The sequence below is a fragment of the Leuciscus leuciscus genome, assembly GCF_965113295.1.
Source record: "Leuciscus leuciscus genome assembly, chromosome: 1".
NCBI classification, from domain to species: domain Eukaryota; kingdom Metazoa; phylum Chordata; class Actinopteri; order Cypriniformes; family Leuciscidae; genus Leuciscus; species Leuciscus leuciscus.
In genome coordinates, this window is record NC_138725.1 from 71,000,298 (window position 1) to 71,027,317 (window position 27,020).

General features: G+C 39.8%; 1 protein-coding gene across 4 annotated transcripts in view; it reads right to left on the reverse strand.

Annotated features, from left to right (window-relative positions):
• LOC309510052 (CASK interacting protein 2) overlaps positions 1-27,020 on the reverse strand; it is a 74,369-nt gene that overhangs the window by 20,741 nt on the left and 26,608 nt on the right. For all 4 annotated transcript variants that reach the window (XM_082185019.1, XM_082185018.1, XM_082185021.1 and 1 more), the window contains exons 3-7: positions 19,485-19,536; positions 10,067-10,164; positions 9,088-9,233; positions 8,506-8,601; positions 3,869-3,999 (exon numbers count right to left, since the gene is read on the reverse strand). In XM_082185019.1, coding sequence (XP_082041145.1) covers positions 3,869-3,999; positions 8,506-8,601; positions 9,088-9,233; positions 10,067-10,164; positions 19,485-19,536 — 523 coding nt within the window. The remainder of the gene's footprint in view (positions 1-3,868; positions 4,000-8,505; positions 8,602-9,087; positions 9,234-10,066; positions 10,165-19,484; positions 19,537-27,020) is intronic.

The following is a 27,020-nucleotide window of genomic DNA, read 5'->3' on the forward strand; positions in this document are numbered from 1 at the left end:
AAGCATGTTGTAAAGCGTGACGTAAACATGTTGTGAAGCATGACATGAAGCGTGTTGCGAAGCGTGTTGTAAGTACGCTGATGAGTGTGTTGTGAAGCATGTTGTGGTTTATATGTGTTGTAAAGCGCTGTTGTAAATCGTGTTGTCACATAAGCATGCTAAGAAGCATTTTTGCAAAGCTTCATCTAAGTGTTTTGTGACACTGGTACCAAAGCATGACTTAAGTGTGTTGAGAAGCGGGGCGTGAAGCGTGTTGTGAAGCTTGATGTAAGCGCTTTGTAAGGGTACCGAAGCGTGACGTAGGTGTGTTGAGAAATGTGATGTAAGCATGTTGTAAAGAGTGTTGTAAGCATGTTGTGAAGCATGATATGAGCATGTTGTAAAGAGTGTCGTAAGCATGTTGTGAAGCATGATATGAGCATGTTGTAAAGAGTGACGCAAGCATGTTGTAAAGAGTGACGCAAGCATGTTGTGAAGCATGATATGAGCATGTTGTGAAGCATGATATGAGCATGTTGAGAAGCATGATATGAGCATGTTGTAAAGAGTGACGCAAGCATGTTGTGAAGCATGATATGAGCATGTTGTAAAGAGTGTCGTAAGCATGTTGTGAAGCATGATATGAGCATGTTGTAAAGAGTGTCGTAAGCATGTTGTGAAGCATGATATGAGCATGTTGTAAAGAGTGACGCAAGCATGTTGTGAAGAATGATATGAGCATGTTGAGAAGCATGATATGAGCATGTTGTAAAGAGTGACGCAAGCATGTTGTGAAGCATGATATGAGCATGTTGTAAAGAGTGTCGTAAGCATGTTGTGAAGCATGATATGAGCATGTTGTAAAGAGTGACGCAAGCATGTTGTAAAGAGTGACGCAAGCATGTTGTGAAGCATGATATGAGCATGTTGTGAAGCATGATATGAGCATGTTGAGAAGCATGATATGAGCATGTTGTGAAGCATGATATGAGCATGTTGAGAAGCATGATATGAGCATGTTGTAAAGAGTGACGCAAGCATGTTGTGAAGCATGATATGAGCATGTTGTAAAGAGTGTCGTAAGCATGTTGTGAAGCATGTTGTGAAGCATGATATGAGCATGTTGTAAAGAGTGACGCAAACATGTTGTAAAGAGTGTCGTAAGCATGTTGTGAAGCATGATATGAGCATGTTGTAAAGAGTGACGCAAGCATGTTGTAAAGAGTGACGCAAGCATGGTGTAAAGAGTGACGTAAGCATGTTGTGAAGCATGATATGAGCATGTTGTAAAGAGTGTCGTAAGCATGTTGTGAAGCATGATATGAGCATGTTGTGAAGCATGATATGAGCAAGTTGTGAAGAGTGACGCAAGCATGTTGTAAAGAGTGTCGTAAGCATGTTGTGAAGCATGATCTGAGCATGTTGTAAAGAGTGACGCAAGCATGTTGTGAAGCATGATATGAGCATGTTGTAAAGAGTGTCGTAAGCATGTTGTGAAGCATGATATGAGCATGTTGTAAAGAGTGTCGTAAGCATGTTGTGAAGCATGATATGAGCATGTTGTAAAGAGTGACGCAAGCATGTTGTGAAGAATGATATGAGCATGTTGTAAAGAGTGACGCAAGCATGTTGTAAAGAGTGACGCAAGCATGTTGTGAAGCATGATATGAGCATGTTGTGAAGCATGATATGAGCATGTTGTAAAGAGTGACGCAAGCATGTTGTGAAGCATGATATGAGCATGTTGTAAAGAGTGTCGTAAGCATGTTGTGAAGCATGTTGTGAAGCATGATATGAGCATGTTGTAAAGAGTGACGCAAACATGTTGTAAAGAGTGACGCAAGCATGGTGTAAAGAGTGACGTATTACAAGCATGTTGTAAAGAGTGTCGTAAGCATGTTGTGAAGCATGATCTGAGCATGTTGTGAAGCATGATATGAGCATGTTGTAAAGAGTGACGTAAGCATGTTGTGAAGCATGATATGAGCATGTTGAGAAGCATGATATGAGCATGTTGTAAAGAGTGACGCAAGCATGTTGTGAAGCATGATATGAGCATGTTGTAAAGAGTGTCGTAAGCATGTTGTGAAGCATGATATGAGCATGTTGTAAAGAGTGTCGTAAGCATGTTGTGAAGCATGATATGAGCATGTTGTAAAGAGTGACGCAAGCATGTTGTGAAGAATGATATGAGCATGTTGTAAAGAGTGACGCAAGCATGTTGTAAAGAGTGACGCAAGCATGTTGTGAAGCATGATATGAGCATGTTGTGAAGCATGATATGAGCATGTTGAGAAGCATGATATGAGCATGTTGTAAAGAGTGACGCAAGCATGTTGAGAAGCATGATATGAGCATGTTGTAAAGAGTGTCGTAAGCATGTTGTGAAGCATGATATGAGCATGTTGTAAAGAGTGACGCAAGCATGTTGTAAAGAGTGACGCAAGCATGTTGTGAAGCATGATATGAGCATGTTGTGAAGCATGATATGAGCATGTTGAGAAGCATGATATGAGCATGTTGTGAAGCATGATATGAGCATATTGTAAAGAGTGACGCAAGCATGTTGTGAAGCATGATATGAGCATGTTGTAAAGAGTGTCGTAAGCATGTTGTGAAGCATGTTGTGAAGCATGATATGAGCATGTTGTAAAGAGTGACGCAAACATGTTGTAAAGAGTGTCGTAAGCATGTTGTGAAGCATGATATGAGCATGTTGTAAAGAGTGACGCAAGCATGTTGTAAAGAGTGACGCAAGCATGGTGTAAAGAGTGACGTAAGCATGTTGTGAAGCATGATATGAGCATGTTGTAAAGAGTGTCGTAAGCATGTTGTGAAGCATGATATGAGCATGTTGTGAAGCATGATATGAGCAAGTTGTGAAGAGTGACGCAAGCATGTTGTAAAGAGTGTCGTAAGCATGTTGTGAAGCATGATCTGAGCATGTTGTGAAGCATGATATGAGCATGTTGTAAAGAGTGACGTAAGCATGTTGTGAAGCATGATATGAGCATGTTGTAAAGAGTGACGTAAGCATGTTGTGAAGCATGATATGAGCATGTTGTAAAGAGTGTCGTAAGCATGTTGTGAAGCATGATATGAGCATGTTGTGAAGCATGATATGAGCAAGTTGTGAAGAGTGACGCAAGCATGTTGTAAAGAGTGTCGTAAGCATGTTGTGAAGCATGATCTGAGCATGTTGTGAAGCATGATATGAGCATGTTGTAAAGAGTGACGTAAGCATGTTGTGAAGCATGATATGAGCATGTTGTAAAGAGTGACGTAAGCATGTTGTGAAGCATGATATAAACATGTTGTAAAGAGTGACATAAGTGTTTTTTGAAACATGATATAAGCATGTTATAAAGAGTGACGTGTTGTGAAGCATGATAGAAGCATGTTGTAATGCGTGACGATAGCAAAAACTGTTTTTTGCTGATAGTATTTATTTTTGATAAATGCATTACTAGAATAACATGCAGTGTTTCATTATGCAGTGAATATTGAACTGTTTTGCCAACATAAGAGTGTGTTTAGTTAGCTGTGTTAATTGTTTTGAGAGCATCTACATTCAGTTTGAGAAATATGTCAAATCAACTGAGGAAAATCAATATTACAGAATTGAACTTATGTTCAAAGGTTTACATATCAGTTTTGAATGTGGCTCATCTCATCAGAATTTTTTATAAGGGTCATTTTTACAATATATCAGCTGTGTTTCTGCACTAACACTGAAATCAGCCAAGAATGAAATGCTGCGTCAATGCATTAAACACACAACAGAGCTGACACACATGCAGCTCTCCAGAGAGACAGGACAGCCGACACAGCTGAGACTGATGTCTACAGATGCGTCACACACACACACACAAGTTATTCAAGAGCTCACCAGATGACATCCTTGTGTCCGTTGCGTGCGGCGAGATGTAGAGGAGTGTTACAGTTTGAGTCCGAAGAGTCTTTCCGATCCCCCTCTAATAGAGACGCAACCATATTACTGCTCAACAACAGCTGAGCCACCTACAAGAGAGACCGAGATCATTAGCATATTCTGCACCAGTGTTGTTATAGATGACTAAAACTAAAACTGTTAAACATCATTTTCAATAATTAAATCAATGCTGAATTACAAGAAAATATACAAAATTATGAAAAACCTAAAAAATAAAACTTACAAATGAGAAATGATGTCTTGTCAACTAATTGAAATAAGTTTAAATTGTAGTTCTAAAACTAAAATAACAGTTAATTAAAGCCAAATATTAATAAGAAAATAACAATAGCACATAACAAAAACATGTTTTAAATATGAATAAACACTATAACAGTGTATAAATAATACTAAAATATAATTTTTACAATAAAATTGTTTTATTGTATTTGACAAAATTACTTTAGTAAGTATTATTTACTCCATTAACATCACAACAGTATTTATTTACACATTTTGTACTATTCTCAATAAGCCTCATTCCTAAAGCACAATCATAATAAATTCTTAAACAAAACCATTCTTACATAAACTGTGGCATTAAACAGAATAAAATGTACACAGTTAAGCTACAAACACTTTTAACTAATGTATGTTGTGTCCGAAATCGAATACTTCCCTACTATAGTATGTGAAAAATAGTATGCCAAAAAAAGTATTATGTCCAAATTCACAGTACACATAAAAGAGTCGGCGAAGAGTCCCCAGATGACTTCCGGTGAGATTCTGTGACAACACGGCGGATGTAGTACGTCCCAATTTCATTCATACTACACACATTCATACTTATAGAACATCATTTTTTTAACGTTGCGAAGTAAATCCAAATTCATATGTATATTTTTTTATGCTAAAACTGAATTGAGAGACGAAAGTTTTAAAGAAAGCTGAAAAATGGTGTTAAAGAAGAGATTAAATGTGGTTATTAGAACACACACACACACACTTGAGCGCGCAGAGGTCTCTTGTGTTGGCTCTCAGTGGTCTCACAGGTGAGGATGAGCTCATGCTAATGTGTCCCAGTGACCATTAACACCCCAAAACATCTGGGCCACAAACTAATAGAGCTGAGGAGAAGTTTCAACTGATTTCTGCGATTTGAGCGTCAGCCAAGTGTCAGACTTGTCTTGCACTGGGGATTATGGGATACTGTGGAGTGAAGTGGACCATGCATGGAAAAACTGTTTAAAAAGTAAAATCGAGTAAAAGCTTCTTTGAGCAAAATCAATAATTTGGTAATTAAATTCTTCCATTTTATGTCATAGTTTTCATGGCAAAAATGCAGAAAACAGTACTTATAAAGTTATAATTATTATAAAGTTACACATATTGAGTAGATATACTACACTTTTGACAGGTAGTAATAAAGTGCTCGTGTTGACTTTATTGAGCACGCATTGAAAGCAATCATTTGTCGTGTTGAAGATGCTGTACGTGTTTAAAGGCACACCCTAAGCAGAAGCACTGAGCAGGGTGAGAGAGAAAGACATGATCCAGTTGCTTCAGCCGCACCCTGATACCTCAATACAGCAGCTGATTAAATACCACACATACACACACTGCCCTTAATGTAACACCTCCAAAAGGCCTAAATACACAGCTGAACTGAAATCAAACACCACTGGGCATGTGTGTGCGAGAACATGTAAAACTAAGCTCTGAGCTCATATTCACTGAGTGAATGAATGACACACAAAGACAGACAGGAAATTTCAAATCACAGTCAGGGCAGAAAGAGAGAAAAGAGGAAAATGAATTGTATTGCATGCACACAGGTACAGTATCTCCACGATATGATGCTCTTTTCTCACGAAAGCTGTCAATTTATATTTTGGATGTACCATGTGACATTTTTTGTTAATAATTTACCAAATGTAAATAATGAGTCAGCACATCATAAATCCCTCTTCCAAAACATGTTTTTGTCTTACCCTGATTCACTTTGATAAGGCTGTTAGTGTTTATATTTTAAACCTGTCGGGACAGTTTTCATGGGAAATTGCGGTTATTTTACAGTGTCCTTGTTACATATGTTACATGTACAAAGTAATAACAGTAAATTATGCATAATTACATGCAACTAACCCTTAACCAAATCCTTCCCTATAGTAAGTACATGTAGTTGATTAATATTACTCAGTACTTATATATACAGTATATAATACATTGTAACAATGACACCTTAAAATAAAGTGTAACCGAAATTGCATACATATGTCACTCGCCCATGCATGTCGTCATATCCATTAATAGAGAAAAGTTGCTCCGGCTACTTTGACGTGTGTATGGTGTGGGAGTGGTAAGGGCCAGATTTACAAAACAGGGCAAATTAGTGTGAGAGCGCAATCCCATAAAAGCAATGATGGGAGTGGAAAGTTCTGTGTTTGCTCTACTGACGATGTGCAAATTAAAGAACACAGACACAGCTGGATAATTTGTATAATGACCAACGCAATCTACCAAGAGCAGAGCAAATTAGTGTCTGGGTTAAGACATGCTTTTTTGGGCGGTAAATAATGGAGCAAATACCAGTAAATTGACGAGCGCAAACCTTGGTAAATTACCTTGTGTGATTCATTTAAATATTTTCCTCCCATACATTTTGCGCCTGAAAGGGAAACTCCTACAAATGCATATGCAATAAGGTCAGAGGTTTTTCAGCCTGAGGTTTTAGCCTTTTCAGCGCTAATTTTTCACGTCGTGTCTTTAGTAAATCCTGACAGTAGTTTTTGTGGAGAGTCTGCTGGCAAAAAGAGATCGAGACAGAGCTCGTAATAAAACAAGAATCAACATTGGCTCAGATTTTCGGAGATGGTGAGAACTGAAGGGGTTTGAAATGTTGTAAAAGCGATGCAGAGATGATGGTGTTTTTATCACTCAACAGGAGTAAAGTATTTTATTGAACAGATAAACTGCCATATGCAGCTCTCTTCATTGTAAAGCATTATTGTGAAGGGTCATGTCATTATGGTTGTTGTAGCGCTGTGCTGGAACTTATTTTCAAGGAAGTACAGTGTCCATTAATGGGTAAAGCTACAGTAACGTCTTCAGCTAGTCAGCCTGAGATCCTTTCCATCGAAACCGGTTATATCTCTTAAACGGACAGTATGGAATTTTTCGCCACTAGGGGTCGCTAACCTATTTACAATAACAAAGGCGTAGTTTGATGACGCAACATTTGCTAAGAATTATGGATCTTGTCGTCAACGTCAAGCCGACCGATCTAATAATGTTTATGGATGACTGAATACATCGATGCTTTAATCATGACTGTGATATGAAGCAGGTCGGGATTGCTAAGAGACAGGTATCAGCTCCACACGCGACGCGAGTCCCGCGGATATAAAAGGAATATGGACATTTCATTCTACCGAACTACACGAGTGCAGAATTACTACTCACAGTCACAGGTCAGTTTATTAGACAAATTAAACTTGTGAGGTAACGCAGCGCTGTTTCACTTGGTCTAACATTACACTAGCACACTAAACTGCATTTGAATGTGTTGAAATGTATGTGTTAGTTTGTCTGTATGAGACTAGCAGTAAGCTAGATCAACATTAGAATAACATACAGATCATATTCTAACATTTTATCATTGTTGAACTATATAACATTGATTAGTTTCATGTAAATGTGCTCACCTGTTTAATAAAGTAACGTTACATGTAGGAGCGGTCGAAGTCTCGGACGTGGAGCTCTCGTTTATATACTGTCTATGGGAGCTCTAGGCATCTCGAAAACACCGCGCTGATATTGATTCTCGTTTTAGTTCTCCTTTTGTATCCAAAGTCTGCTTGCCATGGTCCATAATGTTTGAACGAAACAACAACAGCGTGCAAATAGACATTGCGAACTACAAAGTTGTCCGCGTCAGTCGCTTTGTTTGGTTACTACCAGAGGGCTCTGGTTCATAGCTCTGGTTGCTATGACAATACGAGCGGAAACCAGGGACAACGCGGATACAACGCCATAGACGGCGACAAAACGGAAATAAAGAAACGGGATGTTTCTCGAATTAAATTACAAATTTCTCCTGGTTTGAAAGTTGTTGGAAACAGTCAGGATAATGTAAGTACACAACTAAAAAAAATATATAACATAGATATAGTGATTTTTGCTATTTTTAAAGCAAAAAAGATACATATTGTGCCTTTAAGCCTAGTGGTGAATGTTGTTCTTCCACAAAATGCATGCAGTTTTGTTTTTTAACCTCTAGATACTCTAAATTCTTTCAGTACTTGTAAAGTGTTCAATACTTGTATCAGAACCTCTAGTAAATCCCATGTTATTATGTTTAGTTGTCTATGTAGAATCATGGGAGAATCGTGATCTCCATTTGAAATAAAAAAAATCTCAATTTCTCCAGCCCTACTGGACATGTTCTTATCAGACTGTGAGATTCAACCGCACATCAGATAACAGAATTTATGAGATCACAGTAGTAGTCATAGTGACAGTGATGTAACGAATGACATCCCACATGAAGAATGCTCATAAACAAGCTAGAAATTAACAGAGATTAGATGACTGACCTTCACCCGGCCAAACTCACAGGCCAGATCCAGAGGAGTCTTCTTAGCCTTATTTAGCACGCACGGGTTCGACTGGTGCTGCAACAACATCTCAGACTGATAAACAGAGAGAGAGAGAAAGAATAGATGAATTATGTTGGTTCTGAACTATCCAACTTGTTACAAGAGACAGAAAATAATCATGAAAACAGGCAGATTATCTTTATCCCTCACTAATACTGTACATACACACAAAAAGAAAACAATCTGGGGTCACTAGTTGATGTCGAAACGCAGATATCATATTTCTTTGCATTTCAGTGAGCTGATGTCAGATGATTTGCAGGTGCTGTATCCAACAACACGGCTTCTCAAACAGGGATGGACTGGCCAGTTTGCTCTGTAGGGCTGACTGGGCTGGCTTTTGGAACCAAATTTTTAAACAAAGTAATTATGGAAAGATTTTCAATAGAAAAAAAAACATTGAATAATGTCAGGTCGGCCCATTGATGCTAGAGTGATAACTGCTCTGCCGTTTGTTTTTGTGACGTGTTTGTGACGTGTCTGATACCAGCATCTGAGTGGGGGCTAATGGATACGCACCACCTCATGGTGTCCGTACTGAGCGGCCAGGTGCAGTGGAATCTGGCCGTCGTGCGACCCGTTGTTCACCGCAGCCCCTGATCTCAGCAGCATGAGCACCGAGTCAGCTTTACCCTGCCATGCTGCGTAATGCAGTGGCCGCATCCCTGCAGAACAAAACATACAAAATTCAACCTCTGACTCAGAGTTCTGTGAGCTGTGTACAAGACTGAGCAAAATGTAAGAAATGTCTCCAATTTAATTCATGTGTTGAGGCTTGTTCACACCAAGGACGATGACTATAATGATACCGATAAAGATATAGTTTAAAAAATGGGTCTAAATGTTAAAGAATAGTAGTCTGGCTATCACCAGACCAAGCTCAATCTTTTAAGATTGAACATTAGTCTGGGGAGTCTGCAGGGCGAAATCAAATCGCAGAGAGATCAGGCTGGGTTTACCCAGTCTAAAAGAATAGCAGAGTCCACACCACAACTAAAACGATAACAAGTTACAACACACAGAAATAATGTCATTGGACATTTCCAGCTGATGAGCGATAAAAACATTGACAGCCAATCAGAATCCACCCTGTTTAAAGAGCGTGAGCATTTAAAGTGACATAATTTATAAGAATACAATATATAGGGTATGAGTTTACCCCAAAATTCAGCATATAGACACAAAATGATAACTGCAAATCTACGATTCGCTGCCTGGAGTCCAGTTGTTCCTGTGAATTGCAGCGATCCATTTGCTTCTCTTTTCTGTAGCTTTCGGCAGTCTGTAAAAATATACCTCAGATTTCTTGTCAAATCTGTTTGTACGGTCAATCTCAAAGCTCTTTCCCATTTTAGATGCGTTTTGTGTGTTTGTCGCTGTCTCTCAGTGGGCGTAACCACAGTCACTCCTGCCGACGGTGACGTCACATGCATACCCTCTATAGTTATCGTTATTTTGTAGTCATTATTCTTGGTGTTAATGAGGAGGCAGGTCTAACCGTTGCTATCCTTGATGTCCACAACAGCCTGAGCCTCCAACAGCAGGGAGAGCAACTCCGTAGTGCCCGTGAGAGCAGCATGATGCAACGCTGAAAACCTGGGTGGAGAAGAAAAAAAACTGAAAACTTTAAAAAGAGATGGAGAGAGTGTTGGGAAAAGCAAAAAAGAAGGTACAGTAGAAAAGAAAACTAAGGTACAGTACTTTTGGGAAAGATGCAGGTTACAGCCAAATAATAAAGAAGCCCCTCAATAACTTTTATCAGCTTAATTTGATCCCAAAGCTCACAGTTAGACTCTCATCATTCCACACTTGAGGCCATGTGTGGTCATAAAGAGAATGGAAAAATAAAAAACTCCAGTACATGTTAGATTGCCAACAAACCAATGTCTTGTAAAAGTGCCTCGTATTGCTCAAGCTGTGGCACAATTAGAGACTAAAGTCTGAAATTTACAAGGTTTCATGAGACAAAAAAAGAATCAGGGCGACAAGGGGGAGATATATTCAATTCAGCACAAGCTCAGGCAATAAAAAACTATGTCCTCTGGGCACAGACGCCCTCATATGATCTGACGTTTACTGAAATGCATGACAAATTGAAATGCTACCTGTCTGGGGCGGATGTATTTTGCTAGGACATGCCGAAACAAAAGAAATCCTATAACAGAAGAGTAACAGGGCTGTCTTCAAACACCCCTCCTCAAACACTTCAGACGTCCCGGACGTAAATCTCCTTCCAGAATCTTGTCTTAGTGAAGTCCTCACCCACAGCCATTACTGCAAACATATCACTTTTAGGAGGGGAAGCTGTCACTTGAGGCACAAGTGGCCCCATTAAGAATGAGCCGAGTTTTATTTGGCAAGTACAACATTACTGTAGTGCTTTTGGAATAATCTGTGCACCGGTGGCTGAATAGCCTACAATTTTTTCCCCTTAATATACTTAAATGTCAAGACACAGCTTGGCAGTCATTACTAAAACAATGACCTTTGATTATGACATGTTGCTCTTATGCCTGAGAGGCAAGCTCTGTTGGAAAACCAACTACTGATAGAGTCGCCCTTCTATCAGTTACCTACATAGATACACTCGATTACACTAAACAACTTTTGAATCAATTTGCAGTCTGGACGAGTCAACGCTAGTTTCCGAGTCAGAGCCAGTCTGAACATTTTGTCCGTTTGAGTTGACAGATTTCACAGAAAAGTACAGACTCTGATGTTTTAGCTTCAGACTTTGATTCCATCTAGTTAGAGGATCTTAAACATGTTTGATATTTTAAGCCAATTTTAGAACACATATTGTTGTCATTTGTCATGCGTCTTCCAGCAACAAGGCGCACATTTCTGTGTTTGTTGCGTTCGGAACGACTTGATAGTCTGGTAGTGTGTGTCATTTAGTGTATGATGCTCAGTTTTCCTTTGTAAGTATTTATAAAGTCGGCAAGTGTATGATGCATAGTGTTTTAAAATCTGTTCAGAAAAGTCATGTAGTGTATTCCAGGCACTATTGCCCCGGAAACTGAACCTTGTGAAGGACCCTTTCGGGACACTTTAAGAGACTCAACCCTTCTTTGTAAAGAATATATGAAACGCTGCTTTCGAAATTTGCCAAAAGAAGGTGTCTTAAAAGGCAGAGCAATCATGCTGCTGATCTTTGGGAACAGACTTGGTGTCTGAGTGCCTACAAAGCCTTAAAAAGCTGCCTATATGGGCAGCTCACAAGTGTTTGGAAGTCTTGGACAAGAAACAAATCCTACATTTCTAGATGCCTGCAGCATCAGTCTGGAAATTTTACCTTGACCCACAACATGCCTGACTCATCTTATCAAGAATCATTGAGAAACATCTTATGCGGTCTACTTTGCAATGCAGATAATTTGGCCCAACATTTGATCACACTAAAAGTAGAGGATCAGATGCTTTTACTCAATAAGAATCCAAATGGGGTTAGCCAAAGGAGCCATTCATTTCCTGAACCCATGACCTCAGACTAGCTTCTTGGAGCAGACAGCTGTTTCTATTAGATGTGAAATGGAACAGTACAGACCAGTAGAGTGGAAACGGATCAGACTGGATAAATATGATGGCTAAAGTTGATTATTTTCATGAACGCACTGAGACTCCAGCTGAGGGAAAACACTTTTCCGACTGTGCCTTTGAAGAGATGGATCTTTGCAAGGGCTTTCTACCCTCTGAATCACAAGCTGGAGTCAAACTCTCACATTGTGTTGAATCACACAGGACACATAGTTTGCCGTGCTAAGCGGAAACGCTCGGATGTAAATCAGCTGAGACGCGGTAAGTGTCTTCACCGCGGACGTTCTCGACACTCATGAGAAATGGAGTGACAGCTGTGAAGGTTTGAAAATGAACAATGGTGGATGAAAGGGGGTGATGTGGCATAGTGGTTAAAACTCAGGACTAGAAACCAGAAGTTTGCTGCTGGGTCCCTGCTCCAAAGGAACAATCCCTGTACCAAATTCTACATTGATCCTTTGCATGAAAGTCCCAGAAAAACATTCCACCGGTTCTGGTATTTTACCAATAAAAAGATTCTATTAAAGTAGAGATCATTATACACAATTATTGCACAAAAATCTCCACAGTCGGAGAACATTCCACGGCACTACAACAAGAGGGCAGGTTACGGCAGGAAATGGAGACTGCCAGAGGCTCCATGGCACAAAGCAATAGGCATAACATCTGAATCTGAGGAGGGCAACGTCAGCCTCACAACTGGGACATTTGTGTCTGAGGAGAGGAAGAGAGTCAGTTCAGGCCCTGGCTGTAGGGATGGGCGATATGGCCTAAAAAATTTATCACGATAATTTCAGGTATTTATTGCGGTAACGATACACATGACGATAAATTATTTTCTTCTGTAAAATATCAGATTGTTATGTTTAAGTTGTGTTGTGTTTTGTTTAATTCCATTTTTTTTTCTCTTTATTTTTTTCAATTTCTTTATTTAAATTTCGTTTTTATTTATTTAAATTTCGTTTTTTATTTATTTATTTAAATTTCGTTTTTATTTATTTAAATTTCGTTTTTATTTATTTAAATCTACCCTTTACTGTGTCAGTAATTTGTTAGTCAGAAAAATATTAGACTACCTTTTTAAAAGTATTGCTTAAGTTAACAGACCTGTGTGTGTGTGTGTGTGTGTGTGTGTGTGTGTGTGTGTGTGTGTGTGTGTGTGTGTGTGTGTGTGTGTGTGTGTGTGTGTGTGTTTTATATCACTAGTGCAGTGTCCGTGCAGTGTCCGTTCTCGGAGCATATAAGCCCTGCTCGCGTGAGGTGAGCAGACACACTCGGTCTCTCTCGCGCGCAGACACACTCGGTCTCTCTCGCGCACTTTCGCTCGCGCGCGCAGACACACTCGGTCTCTCTCGCGCACTGTCGCTCGCGCGTGCAGACACACTCGGTCTCTCTCGCGCACTTTCGCTCGCGCGCGCAGACACACTCGGTCTCTCTCGCGCACTGTAGCTCGCTCGCGCAGTTCATTTCGCTTTTGTCCAGTCCGGCGCCTCATATGCCGCTTCCCGCTTTCTGATTTTCTGTAACCAAACCAGTTCCAAATTGTGGAGGTAGCTCCTCGCTTAACAACAAGCTTCTCCTCAGCCTCACGTCCGCCTTCCGCCATGCTTCACTACGCACGTGAACAGTGAATCGGGCACGCACAAAACTACGTCATCAACTAGACTTATCGTTATTATCGCGAGGAGACATATTTTTATCGTGGGGAGAATTTTCAGCGGTATATCGCAAACGATAAGATATCGCCCATCCCTACCTGGCTGTGTCATGAGCAAGCCCACACAGGTCATGTGCCCGCAGAACCCAATTTTACGCAGCATTGGAACCACCATCATAGGGGTCATCGGATAATGTGCATTTATTTGATAACACTTTCATGTGGTACTCTCAGTTGTGTTTAATGCACTTTACCCACATTTGTATTCATTCCACGGAAGGACGCAGATTTCATCCCAATAACAGTGCATGAAACGTCTGCATGTTCCGTGTGGGTCGGGTTGTGAGGTGTAGGGCTCTGGGTAAGATGGCACAATCACTCCCCTGTGCTGTCTTTCTTTGTACCTCTACCTGACCCACTGATGGCCGGGCCTGAGAGCCCTGCGAGGTGATGTAGATGGTGAAAGAAACCTGTGTTGTGAAAGAGCTCTCTCTCTTGAGAACAGAAGACTGCACTCTTCTCTTCCACACGTCCACACACACTTCCATCAGCTTTCTATGAAAAAACGAAAAGAAACTGGGAGCTCTGAGGAGAGATGTGTTGTTGTAGAGAGAGGTTGTTTCATCTCTCTTAATCAGTGGATCTAGAGTGGACGCCCACTTTACCAGGGAACCGGGATGAAATTCATGCTAGCCTGAATCAACAATATAACCAAATATGAAATGACATTGATGATTAGGGGGCATGCACAGTAAATACTGTCATTATTTACTCAGCCTCATGTTGTTAGAGTTCATATGAAGTATCTGATGAATGTGCTGGTTATTCTTTTCCATTTAATTACAATGAATGGGGACTCAAACTTTCAAGCCTAAAAACAATGCAAAACCACCATCAAATGATCATAAAAGTGGGCTGCTAAAAACTGGACCATTGAGTTGAGAACCAGATTTGTGAACAATTCACCCTATCCACCAGAACCAGAAGAAGCAAATCATTCAAAAGATCTGACTCAAAAGAATATTTTCTTCATAAAATGGACATCGCTTCTTCACACATTAATGTGCCATGAAGAGCTATAGGGTAGATGCTAATATTTTCAATTTCTGCAGTCCCAGTCAGGACAGCAGCTCAACTTGCCCTTCCAACATTTTCACTGACCCAGTCACACAAAAAATGTAACTTATTATTTACATATTAAAAGTATAATACATGAAATATATTAAAATATATAAATAAATTTGAATGGCTACAAAAAAAAAACAAAAAAAAACAAAACAAACATAAAACAACATTATATTTAAATGAGCAGAATTAGCAACAATTTTGGATACATGACAGAAAACCAAATGTTATAAAAACAAACAAACAAAATTTTGTGAAAATGCAGCACTGGCCCGACAGGACAAGTGTGAGTACTGTCATCTAGCCTTGGGCCATCCTTAATGTTAAGCCTTGCCCACAATAAACATTTAAGGGAATATGTTAGTACAGGTACACCCTAAAGCTGTTTCTAAACCTTCAGAACACTGTAAACACATTCAACAACAATTAAAATGTCAATAAGGGATTAATACTGCACTTAATCCTTAAAATGTTTCAAACATACAATGAAACTTCTGCGATTAATTGGAATCATGTTCTACCATGTTCTTCATCAGTTACAAGATTTGGCTGCATTTCGCAATCACACCAGACAAAAACAGAGTTTTGCACCCCAGGAAATATCAAGAGCGGGTCAGACAGTCCGATGACTGCCCGCAGCGATATCGAGCAGTTGTTGATTTACCCACAAACACACAATTCGGAAAAGTTCCCAGAACTCAGCGAGGGTCTTGTGTTACAAGCCCTGTCCACTTTCGCCTTCATTTCGCGGGATGTCAGGACGGATTTGATGCGTACTGGCAGCGCGGCCCTGGGTGGACAAAGGACAGGGCTCCAAAGAGTCCCTCTCACACCGGCCTGGCCATTCATTCACACACATTCCAGGACGTTTGCCATGGAAACGCCCCCCATACAAATCCCAACAGTTCCCCAGAAAGTCAAAGGCGGCTCAAATACTAATTTGTCTCACAGACAAGCAAAACCTTCAGTGCTACACCACTATTATTTGCTGGAACCCCCCACCACCACCACCCAAACAAGCATTTAATTTTTTTTTTTTTTTTTTTTTTTTACTTTTACTAACAGACCTGAGCATGCAAAACTATTGCAAACTTTCACAATCAAAAAGTACAGTTTATGATGCACGCTGAGGTCATCATTAGGTGGCATGCAGAAACAAGGGCTTTCCCAACAGTGTTGCAACTCCAACATAGTTTAGATGGGTGTATCTGACGAATGCATGTTCAGGACCAAAATCAAAACAAAATAGTGTAGCATAGAGTAAATGAAGACTATTTTATCACTATTAAGTTTTTTTTTTAATAATAACTAAGCACATTCTGACCAAAAATTCTCATTGCCACAATGACTTTTTATTTTTATTTTCATTATCCTCAGTTGTGATTCTCATTATCTCATTCTAATGACTGTATTATTAAAAACACTTTTTTTTTTTTGGCATTATATAAATACATAACAAACTGTAACACCTTTTACAATATAGTGGATATTATTTTATATTATATATATTTAAATATTTACTTATTTATTTACTCATTACAGTCTTGAAAATTTGGTGAGAAATGTGATTTTATGTTTATTATATGGAGCCCTGCACATGATATGCAGACAAAAAAATATATATATATATATATATATCGTGGCCACAAATTAAAGGCACAATATGTAAGAATTTTGGATTAAAATATCCAAAAACCACTAGAACAATGTTATATACTGTATTTTGTTGACTTGTGTACTTACATTATCCCAAATGTTTCCAACAATGTTTAAACCCAGAGAAATCAGCTATTTTAACCAGTGTAACGGACCGTGTTATTGCGTCGTCTGTCAATGATGTCATATCCACGCTACACTCGATTTCTGGTTTACTTCTGTAGAAACCACGGAAACACCAGCGAATCTTTAAAACATTATGTTTTATTAGACAGATGAGGAACTGTTTGGATATTTTTATAGACAGAAAACGAATCATTGTTATACATCTCAACACGGTTAGTCTTATTGTTTGAAACTCTCGTTTTCTTGCGTTTTCATGCATCAGAGACAACACTATTTTGTCAAGTGGCTAACATAGCATAATCAGAAAGAGCTTTATTTGTAGTAACAGTAATACAGCATTTTCTCCACCTTACAATACATCTTAAAATGAGTTGCATGCCATTTAGCAACACAATCATCCAGCTTTTATTAATATAATATTCTTATATTGATCTAGATTCCTGCAGCAGCAACATGTGCCTCATGCCAGTCAGAGAGCGAACGCACAGAGTAAAGTTATAACTTTCAACACACTCAAATGTATTTTATTGTTTTGACCAAATAAAACAGCGCTGCATTACCTCATAATTTTAATCCGTAAACATAAAGTGACCTGTAGCAATTCAGCACTTTTCTTTAGAATAATTATAAAATTAAAATGATAAATTATTTTATAAAAATAAAATAATGTGAATTTAAGTGATCAAACGTAACTGTAATAAAGTTCAGGTTCAGGGATGAATGAGGCGAACGTTAATCGTAACTTTAACCGTAACTTTATTCGTAAAATAAACATTAACATCAAAATGAAATGAGAGTTAGTGGCATTTAAGAATAACAAAAACAACAATGTAAAATGTCCCAGGCTCTCGCCCCCGTCCTGCTTCACACCACAGTAGCGTTAATAAAACTTGAATACACTCGCTCATCCATGAACATGATTTCTGCCTGAGTCCCGACGGATTGCTTTCCATCGGCTGTGGAGGTGAAGACGACACTCCCATGATTCCACACTCATCAAGCTACGCCTTTGTTTTTGGTTTGAATGAGCAATATTTAGCGGCGAAACTTACATACTGTGCCTTTAATCATTCGTTCTCTCATTTTAGTAAATCATGGCCACGTTGTACTAATTCGTTCACCCATTTTGATTGAACTAAAACAATGGAACAAATGATTATATTGCGATCATGATTTAATTTAAACAACAAGGGAACGAATTAGTAAAACGTGCTGACATATTAGCAAGTTGTGGGAACTATTTGTTCATTCATGGCCACAATATACATATTTTTTTTATTGCATGTGCAGGGCTCTGTATAATTGTAATACATTTTCATACAGCAAAAAATCCTAATGGTCCTAAAAAAATTGCTTCATTTTCTTTATAAAATGTATAAATAATAATGTAATACATAAAAATATTTTTTCTCATTTTTATGATTTTGGAGAGTAGTATGACCCACATTTTTTGTATAAGTGTGAAGAGATTGTTTTTAGACAGGATGGCGTAATAGATAAATTATTATGTTTTTTTTGCATGTTTTATTATGAAATGTGTTCATATGTTGCTGAAATGATCATATGTTGAAGATTTCGTAAGATTCAGATTCCTCTGCCTACACATGGGTGAGTCTATGCATTTTATTCCCATTAATAAGTGATACAGGTCTCTGCATGACTGTGTTACACACACTCTGAGTGAGTTCAACTACATCCTTTCAACCATTTTCCTGTTTTCCTCTTCTGTCAGTAAGTTTCCATTGGATAGAGATGTTATATAACAAAAGCCGGTCAGTAGATACCATGGCAACTTAACCGAACACAATAAAACAACGTGACTGATGCATCTTGTTCAAACTAAGAGTGGACCGCTTTAAAGACCTGAGACGTCAGCCAGTCTAATCCAAAAGTAATATTTCTGGTTATCCATTTAAAATGCCATATAGTGGCAGATTTGTTCACACCAGCTACACAAGAAAGCATAGATCAGCACTCAACAACTCCCATAAATCTCCATCCATCATTCAATGTTTTCCTTTTGCCTTTCCCATCCGACCTCAATAATGGCTGTTCGGTGCTTTGTAAACACTCCTATCGAATTCGTCACGGTCCTTGTCCACGAATGGCCATCTCTGACCCCTCGACTGGCCCACCCCCCTTTCTCTTCTTTACGACAGAGAGGTGGAGGGGGGGCGACCCAAAAAACAAGCACCTAAATGTCACCAAAGTCTCGACTTAAATATATGAGGTCAATGTACCGTTTTACAGCCCTGAGAGAGGCCCATCTTATCTCAAAGACACTGTTGACATAGCATGCTTTAATGGACTGTGGGAGCAACGATACTTGGTCAGTTTAAGACGAACCACAGGTAAGGGATCTAGTCTTATAAACACAGGCTAATAGCTCATAGTGCACTTAGTGTGTATATGCAGTTGGCCAGACATGATCATTTCAGCAAAGATGGATGAAGACACGGCCGAGTTATTATTCAGTGGTCTGTCAGAGAACAAACAGAGAGGTTAGAGGTGTGTGGAGAGGACATTTACAGCATTTTAGCTAAAGACGGTACCACGAGTGTGCTGATGTGATTCAACAACTTCCCAAAAGCTTGTCCTTGTCAATTTCAAAACTAATCATGATGCATCACACAGGAAGTCAACATGCATGAACACGATCACACTGACACTCTCAGGGAACGCGAGGCTGTGAGATAAATATAAAGATTAAAAAAAATGCTGTGAAAGTGTTCACTGACTCTGCACTTCAGTATCCCTGTGTCCTGACCTGGACACGTCCTTATGAGATTCACCCACAACAGAACAAATGACTCACCCGTCTGGATCCTGATAGTTGATGTTCAGCCTCTTGGTGGAGCCCAGTAACTCTACAACACAAGATAAAGTACACAGACGTCAGCTTCACATGAAGAAAGTCAATAGAAAAAGTACACTTTTGAAGCAAAACAAGACGCTAGGGTTGAGATTTGCATCAAAAATGAGACACAACCTGGAGTTGTGTACAGTGTAAAGAAAGTCATAGTGGTTTAGATCTGATGGTGAACTGATACTAATGACTTGAAAGCAAGGAGCCCAATTATAGTTTTACTATTTGGTCTGGCTAGTATTTCAACTATCACCAATTGCATCACACCAGCGTGGCTGTAAATCTCCAATGATTCGGTCTGGTTCTCGAGTTGTCCTGAGTCCATCCTAAAGACTCACGGCTGATATGCCACATGAAGCAAATGAGAGGGCTGCGTGTTGACAGGCTGTCTTTTATTCACGGTACGCTGTGTAATGTGTGATGATCTCTAATAGACTCTCATCAATACACAGGATCAGCAACCAGGTCCCACGTACAGAAACACAGACATATTCACTTGAATTTTACAACAACCTGTAACTAAAAAAGTCAGAAAAATTGGATAGTTTGAAGAGAGCATTACGTAGGGTTTGAAGTGTTTGTAGGCCTTGCTAGGTAGTTGCTAATGTGTCGAGTGGTTGCTCTGGAAAAATAGACGTATTATGAGTGGACGCTAGATTTCTGCAAGGCAGTTGTTAAGAGTGTTCCTGATAGTTTGTAGGTGGTTATTAGACAGATATATTTTGGTGCCACTAGCGGTGCAGAAATGACTGCACCTTTAACTTTCAGGTTCATAAATTCATGCTAAATGGGTCTTTCCCATTAGAGCCCAGGAGGGCGTCTGGGATCCAGACTGATGAGATGGTCTGAGGACCTCTGGGGTTTCCTGTTAGCTTACTAGGAGATACAGCACTAAATAACACTGTCTCTTCCTGTGAACAATAAAGGGCACTTCATTAACCTCTGACCTCTGCCTGACCTCAATGGCCAGCTCAGGGGGCGTTAAACTGGCAGGAGAATGGAAAATGAGAGACCACTCAATAGTGATCTCGGAGTCTTTGATCTTCAGCAATGGTTGCCCTTAAGGGAGACAATTCTTCACTGTAGCACATGGACAGTGTCTGAAGACCATAAGCCAATATGCCAAAACCCTGATTGCCCACATCCCTCAAAATGTTGACAGAAGGTTTGTAAAATTATGTCTGTTTTTTTACTATTTAGCTTCTAAAAACTTCTTCTGAAAGTGAAATGCATGGCTAGTTTGTTGATACACTGAAATCATTTTCAGAGATGTTAATTATTGTCAGAAGGTACGAAGATTTGGAGATATCATTTTTAGCCACATTGCCCAGCCTTAATTTACACTTGGAAATGTGGCCTGAATTCTTTTCCATGCTCCTATATTATATTTTGTTTCATTATTCAATCTACATGTTCTGTTTTTACACCAGCTTTCATTTTGTACTTCCAAATCCTTCCCGAGTAATGACAGAACAATTTAACCAGACCACAGGAACGTCATAGGAACCACAGTGTCCGCCTAAAGGTGAATCGACTGTTTGTATTCCCAGTTCGGTGAGGTCAAAGTTCAAGACAAGGGGGCATTGGGATAGAATTGGACCTAGAACACAGACACTGGATACACCCACGATGTGGTGTCACAGTGATGATCCATCGCCCCTTCCTTATTATGAAGCTGTCACAGCCATGAGTGACCAAAACACACAAAAAACCTTTGAAGTCAAGCTCTATAACCTCAATCCACAGGAGCGGTTAATCGACATGGTCTGAATGAAACCTAGTTACCTTCCATACATAATGAGAAGCTTTGAAGTGAAGAGCTCTTCCTTAAAGAATGGAAAACAATCTGAACCAGAATCGTTCATTTGCTTAGGTTAACAATTCCATTCACTTTTGAGGGAGCTGATTTGTGTCTGCCTGATTTGAGTCTTTTTGACCAATTCATTAAAAAGAACCTGCTAAAAAGAGTCACTTGTATGTGAACCGGACTACACCGGTCGTGCTAAAAAAAAACACACCTTCTAAAACGTTCATCTGCTAAACATTTGTTCAAGTTATTTTTAATGTCGTTTATGAGCAAGAAAAAGCACCTCCTCTTCGGTTACCACACTGGTAAGGCTTAGAATAACTACTTATTTTTAATGCTAAAAGTGGCAGGCATAAAGCAGAAAGGGTTTTCCGCCACAAGAATGCATTTGGCCATTTTAGCTCAACTCTGCACAATTTAGAATTTAGCTCTTGAACTGCAATGCAGACTTCAGGTTTCTGCTTGTTTTTGTGAAGTATTTTGTAAAAAAAAAAAAAAAAGACAGCACTAAATTTAGACAACCACTGCTTATATCAAAAGTACACAATTATATGTTCATCTACAAAAGAACAGCCAACGCCTTTCACTACTATAACTGACAACGTGTTGGAGCCAAGCTGTAAACATACACACCCAAAGGAAAAGCATGGCTTATGATTTTACTCTAGCTGGAGTCACACAGATAGATTGTGCAACCATATTAAAATATCACAGGCTTTGTTGCACAGGTAGTCAAACCAAAACGGCTATGGTCTAGAATTGATGGCTTAAATTCTAGACTGAGTTTTGCTGCACGCACTCAGAAACATGCGGACAGGTCTACGAATGAGAACTTTATGACTGATGAGTTGCGCTGGCACAGCAGTTAAAGATAAAAGCTGGAAACCCAAGAGTCTATTTTATGTCTGATTTTGGTTCATTCGGTTAGTTTGAGTGCATTTGAAAAAGTGGTCAGGCTTCGCTACACGTGTACTTCTAATGAAACTTACAGATGTAAATCATTATTAATGATAAAATTTGCATCTACGCATGGCAGTATTGCTGCAAGCTGTATATCGCTAGTTCGCTAGTTTTGCATACCATATAACAGGGGTGCCCAATCCTGCTCCTGCCGATCGACTGTCCTGCATAGTTCATCTCCAACCCTAATCAAACACACCTGCCTTTAATTTTCAAGTGATCCTGAAGACCTTAATTGGTTGCTTCAGGTGTGTTTGATTAGGGTTGGAGATGAACTGTGCAGGACAGTCGATCGGCAGGAGCAGGATTGGGCACCCCTGCCATATAACATAACAATGATCACATTTTTGTCATGGAGCGTTACTTAGTACAATGTATGGCCAAAATTTCAACCGAACACTATGGTGGCTGTAAGAAAGGTCTTCAGGGTCAGTAGAAATTTTCAGGCAGATATGTTGGAGCTAAATTCTGCAGGAAATTGAACCAGCAGGAACAGGACTGGACGCCCCTGACCTATTTGGTAAAGGTATCACTGTGCGTTTTATTCCAGAACATGCAGGTGCAGTAGATGGACGGTCTCAAAAAATGAATTGGAAAACAGTTTTGGAGAAGCTTTTGGAGATTCTTACTTTTCCCTTAGGTTGCACTCACAGCTGCTACTGTATCTAACAAACCGTCATCAAGTGTGGCTTTGATCCTTCAGCTAAATGTTTGATTTCCATACACCGGCTCCTTCCTGCACACCAACCCGCCCTGAGCAGTCATGACCACTGAACAATGGTTTAATGACTGGCAACCTTCCTCTTCGGTAATGGCTACTTCTTGATTAAACAGAAAGAAAGCAGTCAAAAGGAAGGGCTGGACTGCCTAGCATCTGTGGCTGTTTCAAATGTTTGAGGCCTGAAGAATTTCAACAGAAAGCCAGAGGTGGCAGATTCCAGGAAGTTCACAGCTCCATTCGAGTCCTCTTGACCTGACGATGGAACGCTTGCAGTGCTGGGAGATTACATGTTTGGAGAAGGAGAAATGCACTTCTACTGGTCCTCTTATCGGCTGTGTAAATGAGGCTGGCGACAGCTACCCCTCTGTATTTTTGTACCATATCATCTTGCTCACAAAACTAGGTTGTTTCAGAGCCCTGCAGAAAACGAATTGCAAAAACCAAGTACACTACAAAATAAGTTTGGCCATATAGTATACATATTTTCTTAGCACTTGCTTGATTATGTCACCGGAAGCATGAGATCATAGGAAGAAGGAATTAGGCTTCCTAAAGTAGCCCTAGAATTTACTTAAGGTAACATCCATATATATCCTGTAATCAAGACTTCCTCCAGCACTTCAGTGAACATCTGGGATCATCTACAGACAGAAATCTTAGACACTGATCAGGGCAAATGCATCATCCCTCTCACCGTCAAGCTCTTTCTCTTAACCAGTCTCAAGTTACATAATGACACCAAATTCCAACCCATCTACATTGTTTTGGTCATCTTTCTAGCTCTTGTAAAGCGCACATTGATACCGTGCACAACGAGAGACAGGGAGGCGCAGTGCACTTCTGCACCAGCGGGCAAAGACAAACCCATTTCAGTTCACCTACCGTGTCTTTGGTGGTCTTCTTTGTTTACACGTTGTTTTCTTCATGGAAGAATACACTTCCCTTTGTGAGCCACTTTTCCGGTTTGTGCTATCCCAAACCAGAGGTGGGGAGGGAAGAGGGGGTGTCCGCATAGACGGAGGGATTGTTAGAGCAGGGGACAGAGGGTGCAAAAGCGAGTGTGACCCTTGGCGAGATTAGGTGGGGGGTCTGTTGACACAGGCCCCATCGAAAGCAGCCAGGCTTTCAAGGACTTGGGATAGGCCCCTTATTGCACTTCCTTCCCTAGACCATTGTTCCAAAAACTAGGATCAGTTAGACTATTGTGTACGTTCAGTCTTCCCCAGTAAAACACTTCCAGGTCTCTATACAGAGGGTGAGAAGATCCCCTGGTGAGCTCACTCAAGAAACACTTTTGTTGTTCTTGCTTCTAGTGGTTAGTACATGTGGCACGGCACTTATCATCTACGGCTTGAACTTATTCCATGGCAGTTGCCACCGTCACAAAATCGTCACGGTGGCCTCTCTCTGGATTAAACCTTAACATCAAATATACAGACTTGGGAAGTTCAATCCGATTCTGGAAATCAGCTATATTTCAATGTCCATCACCATACATTTCAATGAATCGTTTTAACGTTTCGTTTGTGCCATCACATACAGTGATCATGGAAGAAAACAAGACATTATTATTTCTTACCGTGTATTTTACTGCATTGAACTTTTTAGCATCTACAATTTACTTGACAACAATGGCTTTTACTTCAAACTGAAGATTCCTCTGATTGCAAAACTATCAGCCAGCCCTGAGCACTATGAGATGCGTCAGGCTGTCAGTTAAACTACATACTCTACATTTCATATGCAGCTTAGAAAAAAATGGGGAAAAATGAAACACAAAGCAAGAGGAAACTGAGCCAAGTAATTTGTTGTACACTATCCCCAGCAGTTCCCCTGAGATGATCACTGCAGCATTACCGGCAAAACATTGCCTGTGAACGGAGATAAAGGTGAACAACTGGCCCAGCTAATAGTAGCCGCGTTTCCACTTTTGCATGCCAGTGCGTGCCAGGGCCAGTCGCATTTCCACTGTCACTTCTGGGGCTTGATCGGGCCTCGCCGGGGCTTCCTCTGAGCCAATGGTCAGGGTTTTTTGGCCCGGCGAATACCTTGGTCCAAAGCGGGCCAACTCGGGCTTGAGGAGTGGTTACGAACAGAGGCAGAGTTTCCCTGAGTCAGGAGACGGCAGCGCCGGATGATTCCATATACCAGCTAACATCAGCATTAAAGACTTTTAAAATCACTTTAGCTCCAAACTCACTTTCATGTTTGAATACCTTCTGTTTGTGATCCGATGTGGATTCTGATCACCGTATAAGGCAAAACAATATTTATACGTTACGCGATGCAAAGGACTGCGCGCTAACCATTACCATAGTAAATATGGTAAATATGACCGCTAGAAGAAATCAGACAAATCATAAAGGCTTTCACAATCATGTTTTTATTTTATCCGTCAGTACGTCTCGTCTCTTACCGGACTGTCTGATATCCATATTTAGCTCTGCATAGCCTATCATAAAATAAAGCAACTTTTTTTTTTTTTTTTTTGGAGCTTCCTCTGTTTCTCTGACTGAAAATATAACTATATGGGGAGAGAGTGCTAAAGCTCCTCAGGTCGTATTTTTGGTGGCATATTTATAGAAATTATCATTCTTTCTAAATGTGATGTAAATATGTCCTGTAACAAATAAACAGAAACAGACGTGACTGAATAAGTAAGTAAGTGTGTCCTCTTTCTTTTGTGAAATAACGATAAACCGCTTTATTTCTGTGTGACTAATGTGCAATTTTGACACAAATTAATTCACTATGATCAACGTATCACTTTTTATCGTAAACCTGTGGTAAAACAACGATGCTTGGGTTTCAGTAAACAACAAAAATGCCAGCATTTATTATGTTCGTTTTGCGATCTCGCTGTTTCCAGTGATTTTTTCCTGATTAGTTTTCTGATAAAACTTCCATTTGTAGGTAAAATGATGGGTTTGCTTTTAGTTTAATTTAGCACGGCCCATTTAAAGGGAAACGCAGCTAATGATTATCATTTAGGAGGGATGGCAGACCTTTTACACACTTAAACCTCTCCACACAGACTCACATCACCCTGTTCTCAAGAACCCTGATGAAGCACTGATAACAGAGAGTCAGGTCATCCGTGAGAGATAAAGCCGGTCTTTATATGTGTTATATCTTTCTGTCCAATATTTTAGGCCTTAAACTTTGCATGCAAGAAAGAAAACCCCATACTAAACTACTTGCAACTAAAATGGTTGCAAATGCAATAAAAATATATCCGACTATAGTTTAAAATCTAGCCGTGTCAATGATAAACTTTGTGTCTAAACTTTATTTTGACATTTTTCATCTGGTAAGAAGCTGTTTGTTAGTTACTTCCAGTGTTTTGTACAGCATAACCCTAAGCCTAGTGTTTTCGTGTCACCCCTAGATGACACTACCTCTTAACCACCATCTATTTAGTGTTATTCTGTAATTTGCCAACTGCAAAAAAGTAATTTTAGGAGGCAGCGGCTCATTTTTCTTGCCTTTGGAGCCTTGAGAATGTCAACAGTGACGTCTGGGAAGAATCAAGAGGGCTCAGAGTATGACTGAGGGAGGTACGGAGGATGGATTAGCGTCAAGTTTAAAGAGAAGCAGGGAACGTACAGAGTTCGTCCTGTCCTGCTATTGCTGAGGTTTGGGATGCCCTTGCCTGCTCGGGGTTAAGCATCACAGCGTGTAAATAAATAATCGTTGCAGATGGGCCCAGAGGCACATGTGGTCACGCATGCAGCCAACTCAAACACCCCGCAGAGCTCTCCCTTTAAACACATGCATCAGAGTCCTCTGAAAAAAAAGTTGGAGAAAAGGCTAAAGTTCTTATTTAAACAGGAAAGACAGTTCATGCTAGGACTACTACTACTACTAACTATTAGTTAGTTTGTAACAAACTCAGCTCCGTTCTTAATTTGGTTCCACCATTTGTTTTCTGAAGGTAGAACTTAGCTTGTGGGTTTTAAGTAATTTGTAGTCACATATTGACTTTTATCTTTATCTA